The 22,283-nt window shown below is 41.3% G+C and overlaps 2 protein-coding genes across 3 annotated transcripts; one reads left to right on the top strand and one right to left on the bottom strand.

The window, feature by feature from the left end:
• Positions 1–1,045: 1,045 nt before the first annotated feature.
• Positions 1,046–7,866, bottom strand: lrrc8ab (leucine rich repeat containing 8 VRAC subunit Ab). 2 transcript variants are annotated; one of them, XM_030060164.1, is made up of 4 exons: positions 7,730–7,866; positions 6,963–7,087; positions 3,236–5,357; positions 1,046–2,961 (listed from the first exon to the last, which is right to left on the bottom strand). In XM_030060164.1, the coding sequence occupies exons 3-4, from the start codon at positions 5,348–5,350 to the stop codon at positions 2,686–2,688; spliced, it is 2,391 nt and encodes a 796-aa protein (XP_029916024.1). In that variant the 5' UTR covers positions 5,351–5,357; positions 6,963–7,087; positions 7,730–7,866; the 3' UTR covers positions 1,046–2,685. The 2 variants fall into 2 exon arrangements, with proteins under 2 accessions (XP_029916024.1, XP_029916025.1); XM_030060165.1 differs by lacking the exon at positions 7,730–7,866 and adding an exon at positions 7,464–7,645.
• On the top strand, positions 7,846–14,313 carry hscb (HscB mitochondrial iron-sulfur cluster cochaperone). Its single transcript, XM_030060190.1, has 6 exons — positions 7,846–8,326; positions 8,415–8,511; positions 12,993–13,082; positions 13,257–13,401; positions 13,933–13,980; positions 14,145–14,313. Exons 1-6 carry the CDS (start codon positions 8,001–8,003, stop codon positions 14,237–14,239), a joined length of 801 nt encoding a protein of 266 aa, XP_029916050.1. The 5' UTR covers positions 7,846–8,000; the 3' UTR covers positions 14,240–14,313.
• The last annotated feature ends 7,970 nt before the right edge of the window (positions 14,314–22,283 follow it).

Consider the following 22,283-nt stretch of genomic DNA (forward strand, 5'->3'; position numbering starts at 1 on the left):
AAACAAAACAAACAAAAAAAAAAAAACACTGAAGGCTGACAAATGACTGAGTAGTCAAATCCAGAATACTTATACCTTTTGCATTTTTACATTGACTGTGCAGCTGTTAGTGATGTCCAGCAGCACAGACCAGATTAAAGAGTTAAAGCTGCCCTTGACAAGTCTTTTAATGTAAAAACACACCCGTCCCTGCCTGAATTGCAAAGTGGGGCTACAACAGAGAAAAAGTCCCATCCACCATGATTTAGATAATTAATTTCTGGCATCAGATATGGCCACCAGTGGGAAATGATCTTGGTGACCAGCATGTGCTTAAATGAAACTTAAGACCTAAATTCAAAATGAGCAGTGAAACTGTTAAAAACGGTAATCTCTCACGGTTACCTTGTTAAGCAGCCTAGTGCAGCTTTAAGGACAATGATCTGTGTTAATACTCGCATGGTCAAGAGAACTATCTGTAAGAGCCCGGCTATGTTTTCACCACTACTGATGCTACAGTAAACATAACAAAAACACTTTCCAAAACCAAGACATGTCAATTAAGATAAGGCAAATCTACATAACAGCAGTTCTTTATGGTCTTCGAAAGTGACCTAAAAACCCATGGCTTTTTTTTTCTTCAAAAAAATTCACACATACACACACAAACACCTCCCCATCTTTCTTGCCAGTAACTGATCCACTGACCAGTGACTTTGTAGGAATTACAACCCCTTGACCCCCACCCACAAAAAAAAAAAGTAAAAGTGGAATGTTTGACCATAAAAGCTATTGAAACTACAAAAAAAAAAAAAAAAAAAAAAAAATCACTACTATTTAGATTCATAAATGGCCACTTGGAGCCTTATTGCATTGTCCTGTCATTTCTACTTCAGTAAGAAATACATGCATTTTGTTTGTTTGAAATTGTATTCGCTCCACCTAAATATGTCAAACAAGCAGCAATGTGGATGTTTTGAGGGTAAAAGCTGAAATGCACCACAGCATCTACACAAAACGCTGCATAATATTTTGACTAATACAGTTCAGCCTAATTCAAATAAGAAAAACTGGCCAATCAAGGCAGAAATAGTCATACTCAACTCATTATTTATAACTACTTGCTACTGTAATGAACACAAGACCCCACTCTTTGCGAGAAAGAGAAAACAAAATAATTTGATGGAGTGTCCATTCCTTCACTTGCCATGTGCAGATGTTGGCTATCATGGCACAAAAGTAGAGTGACAAGGTTCTCGGAGCTACTTCATATCCACCATATCAAGTGCAATCGACCAATTTACAGTACTTGGTAAGCATGTATGTCTGAACGGGGTGTTCCAGGATTTAGAGGCTGCAATTTGATGCTAATAGTATATCCTATATAAATAGTTACTTTGAAATCTCATTTATGTCAGTCACGCAACTTGGCTCATTCAAATATTTTTTTTTCTTCATATTTTTGTTTCATTGAAAATAGAAAAAAAAAAAACAAAAAACAAACAAAACAAAAAAAACATTAAAAAGTCAATGTAATATGGCCATGCAAGAGATACAGCTTAAAACCCACTGAAGAGAATACTGGCTATCATAGGGTTGGGTATCATTAGGATTTTGTCAATACCATTGTTGTTATGGTTTATTGATAATGATAATACATTGATGTAAGGGTGTGACTGTATGGTGATCATGTGATTCAGTAGAAAAGAGGATTTGCTTAAACACACATACATAGATAAACATTCAACCAATCACTTTCCCTCAAGCGCAAGGTTGGTGACACTCCACACCTTTCCCTGAAGGAAAGACTTTTCCCCACTACCTACACAACTGAGGCGATCATCAGCCCTCATTTTGTCAACCAACAGTTGCCTGGTTTGTCACAGCCAGATGAGGATCACTCACCCTACTCAAATAAAATAGCGTACTCTCATCAAGACTATCAAGACCCATATCCAGCAGAAACTTTGCTCAACCAGTCAAAATAAATGCACTGCTTCAAATTATTCACACTTGAGTTGCAGGTGACATTACTGCTGTTGTACCCTTGCATCTTTCCCTTGTTGTATTTTGCCCTGATGAGAAGCAGAGAGTTGCATGGCAAAAAACGTCAGCTCAATGGTCAGTCAACAGTCCTGAGGGGGCATATTTCCAAATATATCTGCTGGATCGCCATTAATTTTGGTGACACATTCATGTTGGCTAGAGGACGATAATATCTTGCAACTAATTTTGCATTGCCATGAAATCTGGGCAAGTTTATGTTGGGTAGACGATGGTACTTGTCAGCACTGGTGACTCTGTTACCCTCCTGCACCATCACCAGCTGGCCAAGTGGGGCATCTGCATTAGAAATGACACACGTTTAATTTTTAAATACAAATTACATCCATCCGGTCACTGTATTTTTGCTATCTCCCTGGTAAAAAGTGCCATTATATTGGGCTTTAACAGAAATGCCTGTGAGGTTATGTATGAACAAATTAAAATGAATTAGACAGTTCAGAACCAATACCAGAGCAGTAGTTGGTTCTGACCAATCAGGAACCATTACCAAATTGGCACCGTTCTGGATACCCAACCCTACTGGCCATACACTGCAGTAGGAATACTGCCCACTGCAAGAAGCCCTCTGGGACCGTCTGGGCATTCCTCCTGTGCCCAGGCCCGGTGGGCCAGGAACTGTTTTAAAACATGATAGTCAGTTTAGGACTGCTCTTTGTCAACCTTCCACAATTGTTCCTTGACCTCCGTGGGCAAGGTGTTGAAGAGGTCCTCCTCCACCACAAGACCAGTTCTCTTCAGCTGCCTACATTCACCGAGCTCCACTGGCAGACACTCCAGGCGGTTACCCCTCAACTCTAGCTGGGTCAGCCCGGTCAGCTCTCCAAAGCGCGAGGGCAGAGATTGCAGGCAATTGTTCCCAAGGTTCAGAGTGCGAAGCTTCTTGCACTGAAACAGCTCATTAGGCAGGGTCTCAATCTTCATTTCAGGATGGGTGGGTGTCAGTGGTGGTTGTGGTTGGGGAGCGTTTTGGAAGAAATAAGATTTTCAGCATGAAAACATTTCAGCACCAAAAAATAGTTATAAATAAACCACAATTCAATCTCAAATGTACAAACTGACTAAAAATAGCAGAAAAAGACTTATAAGTTACAGCCTGACTTGGGGACACATGCTTTCATTTTAAGATCAATAAAAAAAGTGTAATTTGCAAAAAAATGTGGTAGAAAAAAGTGAATACAAAAGTACTCACCCTGTTGGCTGTCACTGCCAGGTATTGGAGATTCTGGAGGACACCAATGTCTGTTGGGATGTACGTTAAATTGTTATGGCTCAGGTCCAGGATGCGCAGCTTGCGGCAGTAGAACAACTGGCTGGGGATCTTATCAATCTTGTTCCTGTTCAGGTACAGCCTCTCCAGGTTGGTCAGTGTGCCAATCTGGATGGGAATGTAGGCAATTTGGTTGTACCAGAGCTTAAGGCAGACCAACCGGTGGAGGTGCTGGAAGCTGATGATCTCCTCAATGGTCTTCAGGTTGTTGTCCTTCAAATCGATCTCCTGCAGGTTGTGCAAGCTGAAGATTGAGTGTGGGATGCGTTCCAGATCACAGCGAATGAGTTCCAGTTCAGTCATGTTCACCATCTTCTTCAGGCTGTTGAGCACCATCAGCTTGGTGCCTTCATTATTGATGGAAAGCTTCTGGAGGTGCATGCCCACGTCTGTCACCACCTGAGGTAGTTTGGTGAGATTGCTCTTCAGACGAAGAACTTTGAGCCTTTTGAGTTCCCGGAGACCATCAATGACAATGTAGCGGTTGTTCTCAGCACTGAGGTTCCCTGTCAGGTGTAGCTCACTCAGATTTTTCAAGCTGTAGATCCATAAAGGAATCTCTTTAATGTCAGTGAACTTGATGTGCAGAGACTTTAAGTTCTCACGCAAAAAAGCCAAGGCTGGAGCCTCTATTTTGGCTGGCGTGTGGTAGAGCCACATCTCTCGCAGGTTGACCAGCTGGGCAATGATTGGGGGTATGGTGACATCAGGGATAAGCTCCAGTTTTAGGACCTCCAGCTCCATCAGGTCAAAGACTGTGTCTGGGATGCCACTCAGCATGAAAAGGTGCAGCTCCAGCTTTTCCTGGGAGTTCTTGGTAATCCTCTGCCTCAGCTTGTCCAGTGTCCACTCATTGTTGAGGTTGAGCTGCCTCAGTTTATTCTCACTTACTTCTGAGAGGAACACGGCAAAGCGTTTAGAATACAGAGGGTCATATTGGTCTATCATGTGCAACATGAACGCAAAGTCGTTCTTTACATCAGGTATGTCGCTGTAGCTGCTCTCTTCCCGTATTGACTCAAAGGAGTACTTCTTTAGAGAGCGTCGCAGCATCCAGCAAAGGGTGTACATGCAGATCAAACCGTACACCACTACTAAGCTTATGTAAAAGCAGGCCAAAATTTTAAAAAGTGTAGCCAACGGGTGAGCGCAGCGGTACATGCTATAACCTGTAAGATTCTCTATATCAACCTCACAGTCAACACTGAATTGAATATTGTGCACGTAATACCCTGTATAGCAGATTATCAAAATAAATTTGATGACTTTGATGATAGTCTGGCGGATATACAGTCTGTACACAATGTCTCCTTCTTCCACATGTATGCGGAACTTCTTCACTTTTTCAAACAGAGCTTTTGCCTGTTCACCTTCTTTCTTGTCCAAAACCCCAGTTTCTGTTCGATCTACAATGCCCTGCTCGAGGCGTGACTTTGTTGTCCTTTGGAGCATGGGAACACTAGCTTCAACATCCTCACTGATAACAGATGCCTTGTGGTCTACTGAGCCATTCATTTTCATGGGTTTTGGATCACTTTCCTCCACTACTGTCTCAGACAGTGCCCTGGTGGTCCAGGGGGAGTCAAAACATTTGAGTAGGATGGACACAAAGTGCTCTAGTTTAGAACTAGTACGAGGGAACTTAAACCAAAAGTTGCTGCAAGCCAGGAAAATCAGGGTGTGGAGTAACACTAAGTAGGGGAAGTACTTGGCAAACCAGTGCAGTCTATTCTCATAGCATACAGCATCCACATAGTTGTATTGGTGTCGGTCCAGGTCATACTGGATCCCTTTGGGCTCCAAAACCAGTGGAGCTGAGAGGGTGGCATTGAAGTACCTCCTGCAAGTCTGATTGACCACCCATTTGCAGGGCAAGCAGATCATCTTGTCCTGGGTGACCTGCAGCGTCCCCCCAAACACAGAGATCATGAGCATAACAATGGAGATGTAGTCGGTGAAAACATCCCACCATGGTTTCAGGATGCGGTATGCTGGTTGTGTGTCTACAAAGTACCGCAGCTCTGTGATGGGGATCATGGTTTACCTAAGAAGGAAGAGTAGATGACAGAATCATTTATCAATCAGAGAGATATGCTCAATAACTCAATCTGACCAAACTTAGAAAACCATAGACTCTAAAAATAGGAAACAGTCTCTTTTCCCTGCAGTGACTAAATAGCCTTTACAAGCAGCATGGCCCACTACAAAGCCAACAAATCAATACCACAATGTTAGCTAACAAGGTCATGCCTTAGAACATTTCAGATGGTTAATTTGAAGGCTGCCAGCAATAATGATGTCGAGCGTCCCAACTGTTGTGACACAGAGTTTTCTGATTGATTTCACTGGGTAACTTACCATGTTATTGATTTTACTGCTGTTAAACAGGTACAATTAATCATGATCTGATGGATTTTGGATATTGGACACACCATCCATGTAAAACAAAGTCAATTAATTTGAATTACCCAGTTCTTTCAGGATATTATATGGTGATAGGTGAAAAATTAACTGGTGTCCAACTAGAAAAATCACATGTATCACAACACCAATGGGATAAAAACTTAAGAAGTGATGCAGGCTCACAAGTCTAAAAATATGCATAAACAAATAAATAAATGAACAAATAAAAAATCATTAAATCATTTGAGAATAGAGTAGTCGGGGTAAGAAAAGCCTTTGAGAAAAGCTATAACCCTGATTTTCAGTTGTGAGACAGCCTAATTAGGGCTAAATCTTTCATGTATCCATCCTAACATCTACACTTGGCACACAGACAGCAGGATGCAGTGAATTTACTATTCAAAGTTGTCAGGCTGAATATATAACCATAACTCAAAAGTAAAACATGAATAAAATAATTCCAACAGCGTGTATGGGCAGTTAAAAGTTTTCTAATGGCACCTCAATAAAGTTCTACTTACAAATCAGAAGTACAGTGCAACATCTCCATATGTAAACTGCAGCCAAGACATACAGAACTGCTCCTTTGCTGTTACTGTAAATCAGTGCAAGATAAACTCTCCAAAATCAACCTCCAGCCTTTCGTGACTGTGACACACCCAGCATGTAAGCTACAGAAGTTACTCTTCTAAAGAAGATGTTCCGTTTTGGCTTGTTCAGCCCAAACAACGGCCAGAGGAGCCACCTTGCTCCCCTGCTCTCTATTCTTAGCCATTTCCGTTAATAATACCCAGAGTATTGTCTGTGGGGGCCTTGAGAAGCACCTCCCTCGACCTTCAGGAGAAGATCCTGTTTATCTTACAAGAGCCACTGTCTCCAGCCACTCTCTCTAAAACACTCTACAGTCACCTTTTGTACCCCCCACACCCACCACCTCCCAATCTCATGTAGCCTCTTAAAATACACACACACACACACACACACACACACACACACACACACACACACACACACACAAAGGAGTCTGTAGTTGGCATTCATCACAGCTTATTCTGCTGGGAAGCCTGACATTTTCCTGTGCAGGCAAAGACTCAGGCGCCTAGTTGTATTTAATATCCCAACATCAGAGCAGTTTCCCCCACATATTAATTCTTCAAATGAAGCAGTGTCTCTCCTTTTTGGCTCACGTTGGGTAGATAATGTAGCTGCAGCCTGTGGGCAAACACATTCAGACTGTAACACTCACCAGTTTGAAGGTGTTATCTGTGCTCCAGTGCCCGCTGCTGTCCTTGTTGGACGATCCACTGCCTGTGGATCCAAAAACCGTCAGGGGCCCTTGCCTCTCTCATCGCCACGGGTTGAGTGGGAGACCTGAAACAGACACAGGAAAACCTTTTTTTTTTTTTTTTTTTGGCATGCTTGATGGTGACACCCTCAAGTGCGCCGAGGTTTCTAGGATACCAGCAAATGCCAACGGAAGCACATGTTACTGAAACAAGTGTCAGCCTCTTTGTCCTCACTGAAGTTGAGCCCAAACTGTATTCTGAAGTCAATGTGCAGCTCTGTCTCATTTAGCCATTAGAAATAAAGTGTATCGGATGTCATTTCTTAATTGTCACACAGCGCTGCTTTTAGCCGGCTGTGCTGACAAGTGACAGGCACCGCTAAGCGACGTTAGCTTGGGATGTCTTTGTCAGCTGGCTACGCAACTTAACAATTTTCGACGCTAGTATTTACCAAAAGTTACCTGCTGCTAGCTCACGGTGGGTGAGAAATCTTTCAGTGTTTGACTGAGTATTACAGGGCACACTAAATAACACCAAAGGGGCAGACAACCAGCGCCGACCACAAGCAGCATCAATTGTTTGCCAACTAGCCTACCATGCTAGGTGTTAGCTAGCTAGCAACGGCAACACCGGCTTTTCAATCCTCTGAACTTTCCATACTAGCAAACGCCTGCATTAACATCACAATGATACATTAATAATAACAAAGCTTGGTCGCTTAACTCACTACGAAAGGCGGCTGCGATCAAATCCGACGTTGGGTTAATATGAATACTTGTCAACAAAATGTAGTTTGCTGAGGCTAACAGCTATCTGGCTAGCTGTTGTTGACGACTTCAGTGTTCATCGGTAGTTTCACCGCCGGGTCGATTGGTGTCGCTGCACCTCGCTCCTCCAGCGTCGAAGAAGACACAAACTCTTCCTCCTTTTCCCGTTTCATCACACAGAAAGAAGGTGTCCGCTGTAAAGTTATTATTTTTCGTTGGTTCATTTTAACAATGCTGTCCTTGAGCAGTTTGCGTAGCTTGTTGACGGCGAGCCGGCAGTGCTTCCCTCAAGCGGTTACATATGCAGTGCAGTGCAAGTCCATCAGCTCCCAGGGGCACGGCAGGCTCAGCAATGTGAATGTCAGGCTAAAGGAGAGGGATCATGTACACAAGACTGCTGCTGTCACCTCATCACGGATTTACTGCACATCCCATGTAATTGTGAGCTGCTGGAACTGCCAACAACCTCTGGGCAAAGCACCTGCATTCTTGTGCATGTCATGTAAAGCAGTCCAACCCCTTCATGAGGGGACATCCTACTTCCAGATCCTGGACTGGTGAGCAATATCTGCCTATTCACCTCTCATTCAGATCTCTACAGTGTGAGCAAAACATTTGATGCAAGCGTTTGTTGCTTATTTGCAGTGATTGCACATTTGCACTGGACACACACAAGCTGCAGAAAAGATACTTGCAGCTCCAGCGGTCTCTGCATCCAGACAACTTCAGCCAGAAATCTGTGGTATGAAATGGGGAATCCAAGGGAAGTCTGGGGATCAGCTGAGTAGCAGTGTGTCGGAGCCAGCTCAGGCTGTGAAATCTGACAGTGCTGCTGGTGTGACACAGGAAATTGTGTCTGAGCCTTTGTCTCTATCAGGCCACACGACTGCTTTTGGGTTGCCAGCATGATTCATGACTTGTGGTGGTTTGAACAAGGGACCGACTCAGTGAACGGGCTATAAGTTGATTGATGGACGTGTACACAGACATACATAATAGAGGCTTAGTTCAGCTCTGGGACATGAGGCAATATAAATGATGCTTGTACTTCTGCTACCATTTCTACGGCTGGTAGGCCTACTACTACTACCACCACCATCATTAATAACATACTTGAAAAATCATATCAAACTCAGGAGTTTCAAGACAGCCAAGTATACTATGAAATAACTTCAGAATTCACAGAGAAAACATAATAAAAACAACACAATGAAACATGTTGCATGCTTAGCATGGCAAGGCTATGTGTTGTAGGGTATATATAACTGTGAAATTTAGTGGCGGGGGTAATTATAATATTTAACAACAGTAAATATGAGAGAACATTGCTTTAATCAAGACAGAAACACAGACAAACTGAGTAGTGCAAAGTACAGTTGAAAGTTAAATGTCTTAGACAGGAAGTCTAAGATATTTAACTTTAAAGCCAAAGTTATGCTTGAACTTTATAACATTTTTCATGTAATTGTCTGGAAAAAGTACCATAATTTAAAAAGTAGGAGTAGAATGAGAAAGTTGTGAAGCATAAAGCAGAGCCAGAGTGTCAGGCAAAAAAGCTCAGGAAAAAAAGCTGTTAATTATTAGAATCGTTGATAGAAAATTTTGATATTAAGTATGTCAGAGTATCAGAAGTAACCTCGAGTTGAACTAATGTTGTGTGTGAGATGCCTCGACCTCCCCAGTGACTTCACAGCTACTGCTGGAGAGGATTTGCTGTGTCATTCTCCTCAGCATTTTTTCACTCCAAGAGCACTGAGGAGAATTAATTGCTCACATGTCCCGAATAATCTGTGTAGTTTAAAGACGAAATCAAGATTTTAGCTTAAAACATGAGAAAAAAAGGGGGCAGATGAGGAATATTAGTGTGATGCTTTGCCTGCTAAACATGTAAACATGATCCAAACTGCACAGAAAAGGCAGATAATGGATTTTATGAAGTGCATTGATCTCTATATATGTCACAGCTGCAAGAGTTGGTTGCTATTACCCCCCTCCCCCTTCACTACAGTTCATTTTGCCATTCATGTTTATGTGGTAATTTTTAGCAATAAAAAATCTTAAAGCCTTGCAAGGCAAATTTGTGTACTGTTGGCTGCAAAATGTGAGAGGGAACTGAAAAACAGATCACTTATGTTTACCCGCCTGGCTGGTCTGTGATGCTCTATGCCAAAGGCTACCAAAGAGACACAAAAGGAAGAAAGATCCAGTGTTGGTACATTTTGAGTCCGGCTTTCTCTGGGCAGAACACACACACACACACTTCTGTCTGTTTGTTGGAGTCAGTTAGTATTTCTCTTGCTCTTAAAGGAATACTTCACCCAAACACTATATATTATGCATTAGAGGTGGGCAGAGGTACGACTATTTGTATTTGTGTTTGTTTTGAGGCAATATAATTCGGATTTGGGGGGTGAAAAAAAAGTGGGCGCGGCTCAAAACAGAAGTGATTTTTTTTTTTTTTTTTAAACGCTGGAATTAAACCACAAAGAAATATTAAAAAGACTGAAACTCCTGCTTATTAAAACTATACAGGTTTAGGAAACGCACTCTAATGACTGTGTCTTCTGCAAATCAGAGGAAATTTAGCTGTGAAATACTTGTGTCTCTCTCGGTGATCGACGTCTGAGTCGTCAGTGGAGTTTCCCAGCATGCTTTTGGGCAACAGACATTTACTGAGCCCAGTTCATTGTTCATTGTTGTTTGGCTCATGTTCCCTATTTAGTTATTAAGTTTGTATGCGTGTTGTTTATCATGTGGTCGTTGTGTTGTGCTGTTAAGTTTAAGGATTATTTGTGTGCTGTGACTGTTACTGTCTATTATTTTGGTGTACATCCACTACACATTTTGCTATATGATATATGCATTTATGCTACTTCAAAGTAAACGGTTGGATGTTGGAGACAGTTAAAGCAGTGTCATCCTGTACAAGTAAACCTAAATTGCGAAGATTTTATACGTATCATCTAAAGCTGAAGTTTTAGAAAAATGTTCAGAAGGCTGATTTATCCATCAGTAAATCATTATTTGTTTCTTGCCGAATATGGATTCAGATTTGGGTGCATAGCTATTATGTATTATTTACTTACTTTATTTGGTGTTAATCTCATGCCTCACGGTGAGTCAAGGCTCCACAAACTCTAGGCATTTCTGTGAGAACAGGGTTGATTGGCTAAAGCAGCAACAAAAACATAAACAAACAAAAAGTCTGTTTCAAATTCTCAGACTCTCCATTAGGGGTGAGCTGGACCGTCAGAAAATCCATCTATCCATTACGGAGTAGTTTTTTTCCCCGACTGTGACTGCTGGCCGTCTAATATGAACCCAGTATCCGTGATCGGGAAAAGAGCAGCCAGATGGGATGATAGTTATGACAGCCTCACCGGCACTCTGCTGCGGCCTCTTGCTAGCTTTGAACACAGTCTGACAGTGGACTTGTTTTGATCCTCAAATACATTATAAATGTCCTTTTTGAAGAAGGGAAAAATCACAGCACAGTCAAATCCGTCTTGAAATTGTCCACTCAAAACAAATGGCTGCAAAAGACCCTTTTATAATGACATGTTTAGCATTTACGAAAATGCATTGCCTTGAAAAAAAAAAAGCCCACGCTGGTCTTTTTAAAGCTAACGCTGGAAGTCAGGTCTAAGAACATCCGCCTTGTAAATTTCAACGTGCAATTTCGACTTGCACGTTTACTGGATATGGCTCAAATTATGGCGGTGATGTCGTAGGCACAGGCCTGATCTTCATGCAGTAGCTATAAACCAAGTCTTGACTATGTGCTTGTACCTTCAAAACGCCACGAACCAGTGCACTTTGACTAAAACATTGCTAAATAAACCATTTCTGGAAAATGCTCTCAAGTGCGTTCATCTGTGCCTAAGTGGCCTGCACGGTCACTGAATTGAAGACCCACCCCTGGTTTGTTCACTGGCCCAGAGTCCGACTCATGGTGAGTGAAAGTGCAGGAATCCTTTTTATCCTCTGTGAGCCATGTGCGTTGCAAATTGGGTGAAGTATTCCTTTAAGCTGAGACTTACATATCCAAGATCACAATTTCATTTGCAGGACATATCGATTGGGTCTTTCCGGTATTGCAGCCCCCACTTTGTAATTTAGATCACTAAAACAGGTGTATATTTTAGATACGATTCTTGTTTAGTGCAGCTTTAAACATTGTAGTGCTGCAGACAGAGATATTAGAAATCATAAGCTGAAGTTTAAAGTTGCAGGAGTTAATAGCTTATTTTATGAAGAAGTAAATAGTGCACAACATTTTTGCATCATCCAGTTTTCCCCTTGTGGATCATTACAGTTAATCACATGGCACTTTAGAAGAATCTGCCGCATAAGTGTGCTAGGAAGAAGTGAAGTGTGTTGCACGCTGCACATATTTAATTCTGTGTTCTCAGGTGGGAAAGCACAACAGAATGGTGTCATGATATGATCTGAAAGGCAAACTTAAATTCAGCCGGATGAAAGGAAGGAGAAGTAGCCTAAATGGTTTCCTCCCCCACAACCTGTCCAATATTGTACCGACTCTGTTTTATTTATCAGCACCTCTAGCCATTTTTCTTAATTAGACATCTTCTAGCCTCAGGGGTCTTCATCATATATAGAGAACTCATTACTTATACAAGGCTACAAGGCAGTCAGCTACTGCATTGGTTGTTATTACAGACACAGCTCTACACGATGGGCCCATGGGCCACAGCTTGAGACTATTGATTTTCACAAGAGCTGACAGACTTGACAGCTGCAAAATGTACTCGATCTGCCAACCATTTCCAAGATATTTTCCTATTCCTTCTCACCTTGTTTCCTCACATCTACCATGTCAAACTTGCACCTGCATCCCTAGAAGGGTCCTAAACAGCTCCCTTACAAAAGAATGGCTGTATCTGCCGTACACCTAATTATCGGTATCCTCTAAGATGTGGCGCTGTACAAATGGAGCCACATTTGTGTTATTTTCAAGAAACAAAATGCTTTAGTTTGGAAGGTGTAAAATAATTCTCCTATAATTCCCTATTCTTGCATTTGTGACAGTTTGATGAGTGACCCCTGATAATGTGAATCTTTGTTTTCTAATGGTGCATGCATAGTATGTTAATATTAATACAACGATATAAAGAATTTACATATGCATACATAAATGGATATGAATTGAACTATTGAACTTGCTTTCGTTAGCGGTAAGGTAAACAAAACTCTCCTTTCCAGAGAGAGCAGGAGTATTCAGCGAACCAGTCGGCTCTTGTGAACAAAGCATACAAGACTCTGCTTAAGCCTTTGAGTCGCGGTCTTTATATGGTGAGTTTGAAGTCCCTGTCTTAATGTACAATATATAATTTATTTTCATAGTTGTACGCTCTTTTGTTCTGATCACTTGCTGGGGAGAAGCATTCTCACTATCTGGAATTCAAAAGTAGCTAAATGTGTTTAAAGCACCTATTCACTGCACTGAACTTCCATTATATGTTTCAGCTGGAGCTTGAGGGCATATATATACAAGAAGGCACAGACTCTGAGGCTGATGCAGAGTTTCTAATGGAGCTGATGGAGATCAATGAGGCACTTGATGAAGCACAGACTCCAGAAGAAGCCGATAAGATTGGCCAAAACACAAAAGGTAAAAGAAGATATCAACTCAATTTATCGACTTAGGACGGTGATGCAAAACAGGATTGGCACATTAGAGGCTGGACAAACTCTAACAGCAGTCCAGACGAGATGAAACTTGAGATGTAAATTACTGTAGTTATACATTTAGAGCTGTGGAATTGCTGTATTGTAGCTGAGTTGGCATAAGTGGTAAGACTTGATGTGCACAGTGCAGCAAGTTTGATGAATAGCGAAAGAGATCTGTCTATCTGACCTCTGCAATCTGGCGCCCCATTTTCTGAAATAAAACACATTTTCAAAGAACAAATTAATTGTAGTCATGTTCCGGAAGGTGCCCAACCAGATTCATCTTGTGTTAAACAATATGTGTCTTTTGATTCTTGTTGTTTTCTTTTTCATTTCAAATCAAGCAATTATTCTCTCAGATGCTAGTGTGCCTTTGGGTTTCTAAACAAAACAAAAAAAAAAAAAGTACACCATATGTGCTACGGCTTGTTAACAGCATGCAGAGTTGTAACTTTTCTCGCTCTATTTGCAGCGAAACTGACAGACTTGACAGAACAAATAGATGCTGCCCTTCGTAAAGGTATTACACACAGACACTGCATTGAAATTTTTCCTCCTCCTCCCACTCCCTGTTTTGTTTATAATCTATTGTGAAACCTTCCTTCAAGTCGCTGAGTGAGTCATTTGATTCAGCTTTCTTTTGCACTCTTCTGCTTCTTCTTCTTTTTTTTTTTTTTTTATCAGGAGAGCTTCAAGCTGCCAAAGCCCTGCTTGTCCAAATGAAATACTTTGCAAACATTGAAGAGAAAGTGAAGGAAAAACTTTCAGACTTCATGTAAAAAAAAAAAAAAAGTTGCACTTTTGTATATTTTTAGTCAATTTAAAAAGTTGTACAGGAGCACCATACAATACACTTCACTGTATGCATTCTCTGTGCTTATTTAAAGTTCCAAATAAAGAATAAATTATTTTACCTGCGGTGGTTGATGTACAGTTCAATTGAAGGTTATTTGTACTTAAAAATGTATATAGATGTATATTATATTATGTGTGTAATAGGACGCAGGTCTCCCTTAAAACACTGGTTTCACAGGCATAATCATACCCACTTACTCCTAATACATGATTTAATATGACAGAGATCTGTAATTGCCTCTGATTAAAATGCTGCTCAGAGCGTTTATATGATTATCCTGCCTATCAGTTCAGCATTTTGTCATGTGGGGCTCGTACACAGGCACAGGGCTGGGAATCAGTTCCTCAGGTTACCTTTAGGTGGAGACATAACACCTTGACAACACAGCATGAAGACAAACAGGACATACTGTTCCAACTAGATTTGAAACCAAAAGAAAATCCTTTATTGAGGTAGACAACCCTTTGAATTATTTATGTTAGCTTTATATGTGGCATTAATGCTATGATAATCAGGAAGACTCAACTGAATGAAGATTAGTTGTTAAGCCGAAGATCTCTGATCTCTGTAATTTCTAGTTCATGAATAGATGCACACTGACAACCTTGCAGATATTGATTGTTGCATCAGAATGTGAATTCCTTCACTTGCCTCCCCATGTTTAATTACTCAAGTTTTTGTGAACACCATAGAGGGATGCTTAAGCTGTAATCAGTTGTGGTGATAATGAGGAAATGGAGCTTAAGTCACATTGAGGCCCTTGATGTGAGAATCCCGTGCAGACAGGATCATACAGAAACATGGAGAACCGGATGATCTGTCAGAGGAAAGAAAAATGTCACATGCCATGTAAAGCCAAGTGGTGAAAAAATAGCTTCAAACCCAATCTCATGTAACGCCTGTATTTTTGAATACTGACATTATTTGATATGCACCCCAGTCCAGTGGTACATCCCTCTGTAACACATCTTGACTCATTGTTTATTAAGTCTGGAACAACAATGTCACGTGCCTGAGTTTTTCTTCCACTGGGGAGAAGTGGTTTCCCTAATACTCGCGGATAGACAGTGAATTAAACAAGGCCTCTCGCACCACATGGAGACTAGCAGGCCTATTTATTATTCATGTCGTAATCGGAAGGCATCTACGGTGCCTTTAAATTAATGAGAAAATGTGATCGACCAACTCTGAGGCCACTGTCGTCTCCCAGGACTCTTTGAAATTGAGTTTGAAAGAGAGGAAAGGGAAAAAACTGTCTGCAGCCAAGCAGTGAAATTGACTTGGATGGGAAAGCATGGCAGAATGAACTAGGTACAAGCAGCCACCATGCAGCTTTTAGAATAAGCTAGGTCAGCTTAGTGGGTAGGAATCAAGAGTAGGCAATGAGGTACAATAACACACAATTTACTGCTGCTCTTGGAGTGTTTGCTTAGAATAACTGGAGCATGTCCATTGCTTTAATTCTGATACACACATCACCCAGCAACTAAGATTCCTAGTTCTTGATGAGATTTAAAGCAATAGTTATTGTCATTAAAGTAATAATCAATCATGTTTGCATGCACCTAATAGCCTAAACATTACACTTCCTGTGATTGGTTCTGAAAATTATATAATTTCATGCGTAGCAGATGGGGTTCAGTTTATAATCTGGTGTTCGTGCAGTCTTGCATACTGCAGTTGCTGATTGAATCAATTGTCATGTGCTTGTTTCACTACAGGCTAAACAATGTCAGTCGTTTCCCTCGTGTAGTAAACTGCATTCGCATCGCTCCCCCTGCGTTTTGATTGTTATGTAATTTTCTTGCAGCCTTTGCAAAGCTGAAAATCATAACACGAAGGCTGGATCTCACCACACATAGTGGCTGTAAAATATTAACAACTTTGCACAAGTGATGTAACCATCAAATCACTGAAAGCCAACTTTACCTGGAGTGTGGTGTGTGTATTTGTCCAGATATCCAACAATGTAACCCAAACCCCCAAACCAAACCTTTATATATATATATATATATATATATATATATATAGCACATTTTGTACAATCAAATACAATGTGTGAATGCAGTGTTCTTTACAGCTGAATAAAACAGAACATTAAAATGGCAATGATACACAACAACAACCTCCAACTTGAAAAAATCATTAAAAATAAATCATATTTCCACATAGGAACTATCTTCTATGCCTATACAGACTGCAGTGTGGAAGGACTCTTTGTACCTATACAGTTCTCTTGTTATATAGCCTAGAACAGAAACTACCATTCTCAGGCATAGGAACAAACCTCCAAAGAAACAGCAACAACAAAGAATTAAAGAGTAATAATAAAGTGCAATGACATTAAATAAAGAGTTTAAATAAAATAAGTATTTCAGTATAGGAGCGACCTTCTATTAACCTAACTCCTAACTGCATGTTGTAATTGGCAGTTTAAATAAGCTCCATATGGCCTTAATAGCAAAATCAATAAGATTAAGTTGTTCATATGACCCGTGTCTTAACTGTAGTATTATAATCACAATTTAATTGAAGTATGGGCGGGCGTGTTAACATAAACATGAACATTTAAACACATTTGCGTTACTCTTGACATTGATCTAATTGTATGAAAAAAATAGCAAGATGTGACTTGAAATGAGAGCAGATACAGCACCGGAGAATCCCATGCAGACCTTAAACCATGGAAAGAAAAAACAGCCAATAAAAACCCCTGACTGACAGAGGTCAAAACCAATGGAGGATGACTCACTGGAGCCAAAGCGCTTTTTCTCCTCGCAGCCTCGCAGCAGTCTTTATGATCCTCGCCCCTCTCCTCAGCCTCTGTGTGACTCAGCCACTGAGTGTCATTCCCACCCTCCCACAGCAACCTCAAGCCTGCGCGCATGCTGTGTGCGTTCTTGTTTCACCAGGTACTAATGCCATTATTATCTCCCAATATTAGGATTTCTTACCGCCCCTAATCTGGTTCTTATGTTGTTCCCCCTCATCTCCTGACTAAGTCATGACTTCGCCTCTCCGCAGTGCCTCAGAAATATTACGCTTTGAAAACTGTTTCTCCACAAATGATCTACCCATGATGTCTACAAATATGCTCGCTGAATTTCTGTTTTTGACTCTTTTTTGCACAGGTTTTAAGCATTCTGATATAGTTTTCAGTTTGAACTCAGCCCTATTTTGTATGTCAGTCATGTTGAGCTTTAAACACGACGTGGTAGCACAGTCTGATTCCTTGAGACACTCTTCCCCGCAAGAGTGCGATCTTTAGAAAGAGATTAAGAACATTTTGGCTTTGCACCTTTGTAACTGATGGTGACAGTACAGCACCTGGCTTGTTCCTAATCTCTGCTGATTTGACATAATAGGATTAACACTGATTGTGAATACAGGTAGACAGCATAAAGCAAAAACGAATGTTGTAACTGTTATACTTTTCATTTTTTCCCCCTTATTTCCAAGTATCCATGCATTTTCTTCAAGACTATCCCCGACTGCTGCTGATTTTTTTTTTTTTTTTTTTTTTTTTTTTTTTTTTACAGTGGGACCCCAGTCTTTTCCTGTCAAGGGGACTTGGTCCATTAAAGCTATGAATTTAAGTGCCTCGAGCACCTTGGGGGATTGTTTCTTCCCCTATAGAATGTATATAAAAGTCAGATCGAAACACGTCATGACAATATTTCCTTTCTGCCTGGTTGCATCCTTGTGTACAGAATTCCCAGAGGTCTGAGACTCAATGTGGCAGGCAAGCAGTTTCACTAAACTTCTGATGTAGACCCTGCTGAGAGATTACTAGGGACATCGCTTCTCTTCTCAGCAATATAAGGCAAAAGAGGCACAAAAAAAATAAAAAATAAAAAAATAAGGCATTTACACATAGTATGTTTGTGTGTGTGGGTGCGTGATTGCGGATGTGTGACTCAGGACCCTTGTCATATCATCAAATCCCTTTGATTTCTCAGAATGTGCAGTCTGCCCACCAAAAAACAGTTGTCAAGTAATCCCCTTATCAGTTGCCTTCTCCCCTCGTCACATGTACTCCTGCAAATGATTTTGGATTTCATCCTGTGCACCGAACCAATCGAATGCGCTTGCTGCTGGGTAGCAATTCTTGTATATCCTGGTGTTCTTAACATACGGAAAAAATCCTCTTTGGCTCTAATGCATTCACTAGATATCACAAGGCAGCGTCTCCGGAGAATTGATGAGACCTGTATTGTGTTCGGATCAATGCAGGCCTGATGAAACAAGGCAAATTAATAGGTGTACACCCACACACCCAGCTCATTCACTAATAACAAAAATGTCAAACATCAAAAATGTTGACAGCATTTAAGGCTATGAAGGCTGTAATCCCGGTGGCATAGTGGAGTCCGATTTTAATTAAACATCCATGAAGCAGGCTGTGGGTGGACGTGGAAGTTAAGAGGGATCTTTGGCATTTGGTTGTCTCATCGAAACACCAGGAGATATTGCTTCAAAAGGCTCCTTTGTGGTTCTTGAGTTTGTGCAGCCTTTGAAGGAAAAGAACCAGGGCTTAAACAAGGTGTATGCGTCTGGAAATACAGATCAGCCATTCACTTTCAGCTGAGTTGAGTGCAATCACTTCTCGCCTCTGGTGAGATCTCTCTCCTCACCTTATCTCCTCTGCCGCGCTGCAGATACTCCCCACGTCCTATCTTGCAGCAATCACATTGTCCACGGTACAAATCTGGCCTATTTGTTTCTCATCTCATCTGAATACCTTGCGTAGCGTAATGCTGCGGTGCCTAATCAACCTCTGGATTCCACTCTGACATTTTGGCTCTCAGATGGCCAAAGGCAGAAACATTTTCGCAAAGCTCAGAAAACTAACCAAGCTGCTCCCTCCACTGCCTCTAGCAGCCACTCACTCATCTCCATAAGAGAGGAAATTTAGCCATCTTTGCCACATGCAAATTGTGTGACTCACGCCGAAGAAAGAGAGAGGGTCCTCTCATCGTGCCCTTCCTCCTAATGTAAATGGACTGGCTCACTGACCGCTTGTCTTTTCACCAACACAGTCAGGAATTTTAATGATCATCTCCATCGCTCTGCAAAATCGAATCCAAGTGCAAACACTTTTTTTTTTTTTTTCACAGACAGCCTAATGTGACAGAGACAGTCATCAGTAGGACTTTGCTCCATAACCTCAGCAGCCGGTGTGAATGCTAATGTGATAAGTAAAAAGATATCAGCTTGCCGTGACTCTTGCCTTGACCGCAGGTAGGCCAAACGGATTTCATTTAGGAGGGAGAGAAGATACAACAGCGATCGCACCGTGATGCAGTTACAAACCAATTTTGAGCTCCAAAAAACAAAGTTTGATCATCGAGTTTTATTGCTATGCAAGAAATCAGCCAAATCCCAGCACCTGTGGCAATATATTGCATTAGTTCAATATTTTCTGCTGTCTCGCAATATTCCCTTGCATTTTCATACAGTGTGAAAAAAAAAAGAAAACAACTTGCAGTCACCTTCACACATTAATTTGTAAGGTTTTTGCTTTTCAGGTAAAGAAAAAACAAAACAGCCCTCCGCTTTCTCTCTCTGTGCCGCTGATATCTCTCATAATGATGACTCTCGTTACTCCATGCATCCTACCAAGTTCAACAACAATCTAACCTTTTTCTACTGCAGCTGTTTCTATGACAACGCTAGCCCTCGCTGCAACTTTAAAGCGTGATAAACACAAAAGCCTGATAATGGATTTGATTGGTCTCTCTTCTCTCTGTGATGCTGATATCAGGGTTGATAGGGGTGTTAAAGCTAACAGGCAAAGATCAAAAGGTGATTATGGTTTAGCTCCGCTTACAAATCTGCTGCAATTGTGCACTTCTTAACATTGTGTCAGGCTTGTGACCGGAGACTCTGACTTTTTCAAGGTTTCACCTCAACGTTGGCTGTCGATTACAACATGGATTTTTGCAGAAAGTTCACTTATTTATTCATCTCCATTGCAACATCCAAGTGAAGTCTTTGCAGTATTGTTCCAAGGAGGGGATGGCTGGAAAAGAGGAAAACCCCCGGCTTTTCTGTGCCTCGCCTCCTTTATTGCGTTTGACAGGACAGTGACCACATAACTCAATTCTGTCACCAGCTCAAATTGAGGCCTTTGAGAAATGCTGCGGCTCTAACCCTTGGGCTTCCCTCGGCGCCTCCCGAGCTAAAACCACCTGAGAGCGCGCTGTCCACTTCACAGCTGCCCCCTCTTGCAAAGTGATAAGGAGCGATGCCGTTACCCTGAAAAATAAGTTACGTGATGATGCTTGGCGTGATGCACAGTCCTCAGTTTGAGTCTGTTGCCAATCACCAGAGCGGAGTGAAATTAATCACACTCTGAGCTGTCAGTTGGCGTCAGCCAGGAGTCATCCATCTTTGAACCCACGTCTGTAATTTGGCAATAACGGTTCTTTTGATTAATTTGCTGCCTGAATCTCTGCCAGGAGTGCAGGAGTTCAGAGACAATGACAGATTGATGATGCTTGTATCCTGTAATTCCATGGCCTCTAAACTTTACAGTGATTAGGCTTGTATAAAAGAGACAATATAGATATATGGTGCACTCCTAAACGTGATGATGTATGAATCATTATTTGACTGTGGACCTGTCTTCAGATGTGCCTTGTCAGCAAAGCCTGGATGTTTGTTTGCATCTATTGTCGTGAATCTGCTGCAGATGTTAGGCTGTTTGGAGACGATTGTTTGCTGGTGCGAGCTCGCTGTGTCCTCAGATCAGTTTTAGCCACGCTGCTGAAGCACAGCTGGTGACACATCTCAAGCTAATAAAGTTCATTCCAGTTTGCATCCAAAAAGTTGAGCTCGGAGACAAAGAAAGAAATCACAACATTTTGTCAAACCTGAAAGAAAAACCTCATTCAGCAGGTGTCATCTCACACATTACCTCCTCCCCTTGATTTGTTTTTTGGACAAATTTGATGTTTACTTCAAGGCCTCTCAAGGGGCCCGCCAGAGAGGTAAACAGCACTCTTATTCTTTTTCATTTGACAACTCAGAATAAAATCCGTCTTCTCTGGGTGTTCTCTTTTGCACACATTTCCACTCGCTTCCACACAGGACTATTTGTTCATAAATGGAAATTAATGAATGTTATTTTCCACAAAATTGAATCAATTAAGCAGGAATACTGGAATCTTAATTTGAGCATCACTGGTGGTGTTATTTTTTTTTCCCTAAGCACATGTCAAGATGAAAAATGATCTAAATTAGTATATGTAATTGGTATACCATCTCTAGAATTTCCCTTTTTATTGTGACAGCCGGTCTGCCTTAACCATTCCCAATAAAAAACCAAAAAAAAAAAAACTAAAAAAAAACCCTGATTCCTCTTTAGGTTACTTGTCAAAGTTCATTGTGTAATAAGTTCAATGCTTGCAAACTGTCTAACCTAATTGGTCTCAGAGAGGAAGGAGCAACGCTGTATTGTTGTTTTGGGCCCGGCCATACTCTACTGTAAAATGGAGGTCATTCATGTTAGAGCGAGTGGGGAAAATGTTGGGTTTATTAATGCCGTAGTCTAGCTGCATTGGAGCTGGTTGTGAGTGTATTTCCACCGGGTCCTGTGTTAGATCCTAGCAGCGTTTTGAAAAGTGTGGATCATGGGAAATGTAATTTTCCTCAGCAGATGGTCTCATCTGGCTTATCACAGTTTCCTACCTTGACATGGATCTTTTTCTCTCACTCTTTGTCTGTTTTGTTGCACGGTGGAAGATCAGCAATAACATCTCAATTAAATGTCTGCTCGTTTCCTTTTATTGTATAGCTGCGTGGTTAGGACAAATATTGTTTCCTATCACATCGACAGTATCAATTATAGGAACTGATCGTTTTGACTCATACGGCTGCCTCTGTTTTCTCTGCCTGACAACAACTTGCCTGTCGATGGAGGAAATATTGTGAGGTCTGGATGCTGTGTGTAGTGTGCGTGGGTG

Source organism: Myripristis murdjan, chromosome 9 (assembly GCF_902150065.1).
Source record: "Myripristis murdjan chromosome 9, fMyrMur1.1, whole genome shotgun sequence".
In the NCBI taxonomy this organism is placed as follows: Eukaryota; Metazoa; Chordata; class Actinopteri; order Holocentriformes; family Holocentridae; genus Myripristis; species Myripristis murdjan.

Excerpts from the sequence above, each read along its gene's own strand:
- lrrc8ab (XM_030060164.1), bottom strand. The coding sequence starts at position 5,350 with ATGATCCCCATCACAGAGCTGCGGTACTTTGTAGACACACAACCAGCA. Across the intron at positions 2,962-3,235 it reads TGGCAGTGACAGCCAACAGG|ATTGAGACCCTGCCTAATGA; the intron begins GTGAGTACTTTT and ends CCTGAAATGAAG.
- hscb (XM_030060190.1), top strand. The coding sequence starts at position 8,001 with ATGCTGTCCTTGAGCAGTTTGCGTAGCTTGTTGACGGCGAGCCGGCAG. Across the intron at positions 13,402-13,932 it reads GATTGGCCAAAACACAAAAG|CGAAACTGACAGACTTGACA; the intron begins GTAAAAGAAGAT and ends CTCTATTTGCAG. Across the intron at positions 13,981-14,144 it reads AGATGCTGCCCTTCGTAAAG|GAGAGCTTCAAGCTGCCAAA; the intron begins GTATTACACACA and ends TTTTTTTATCAG.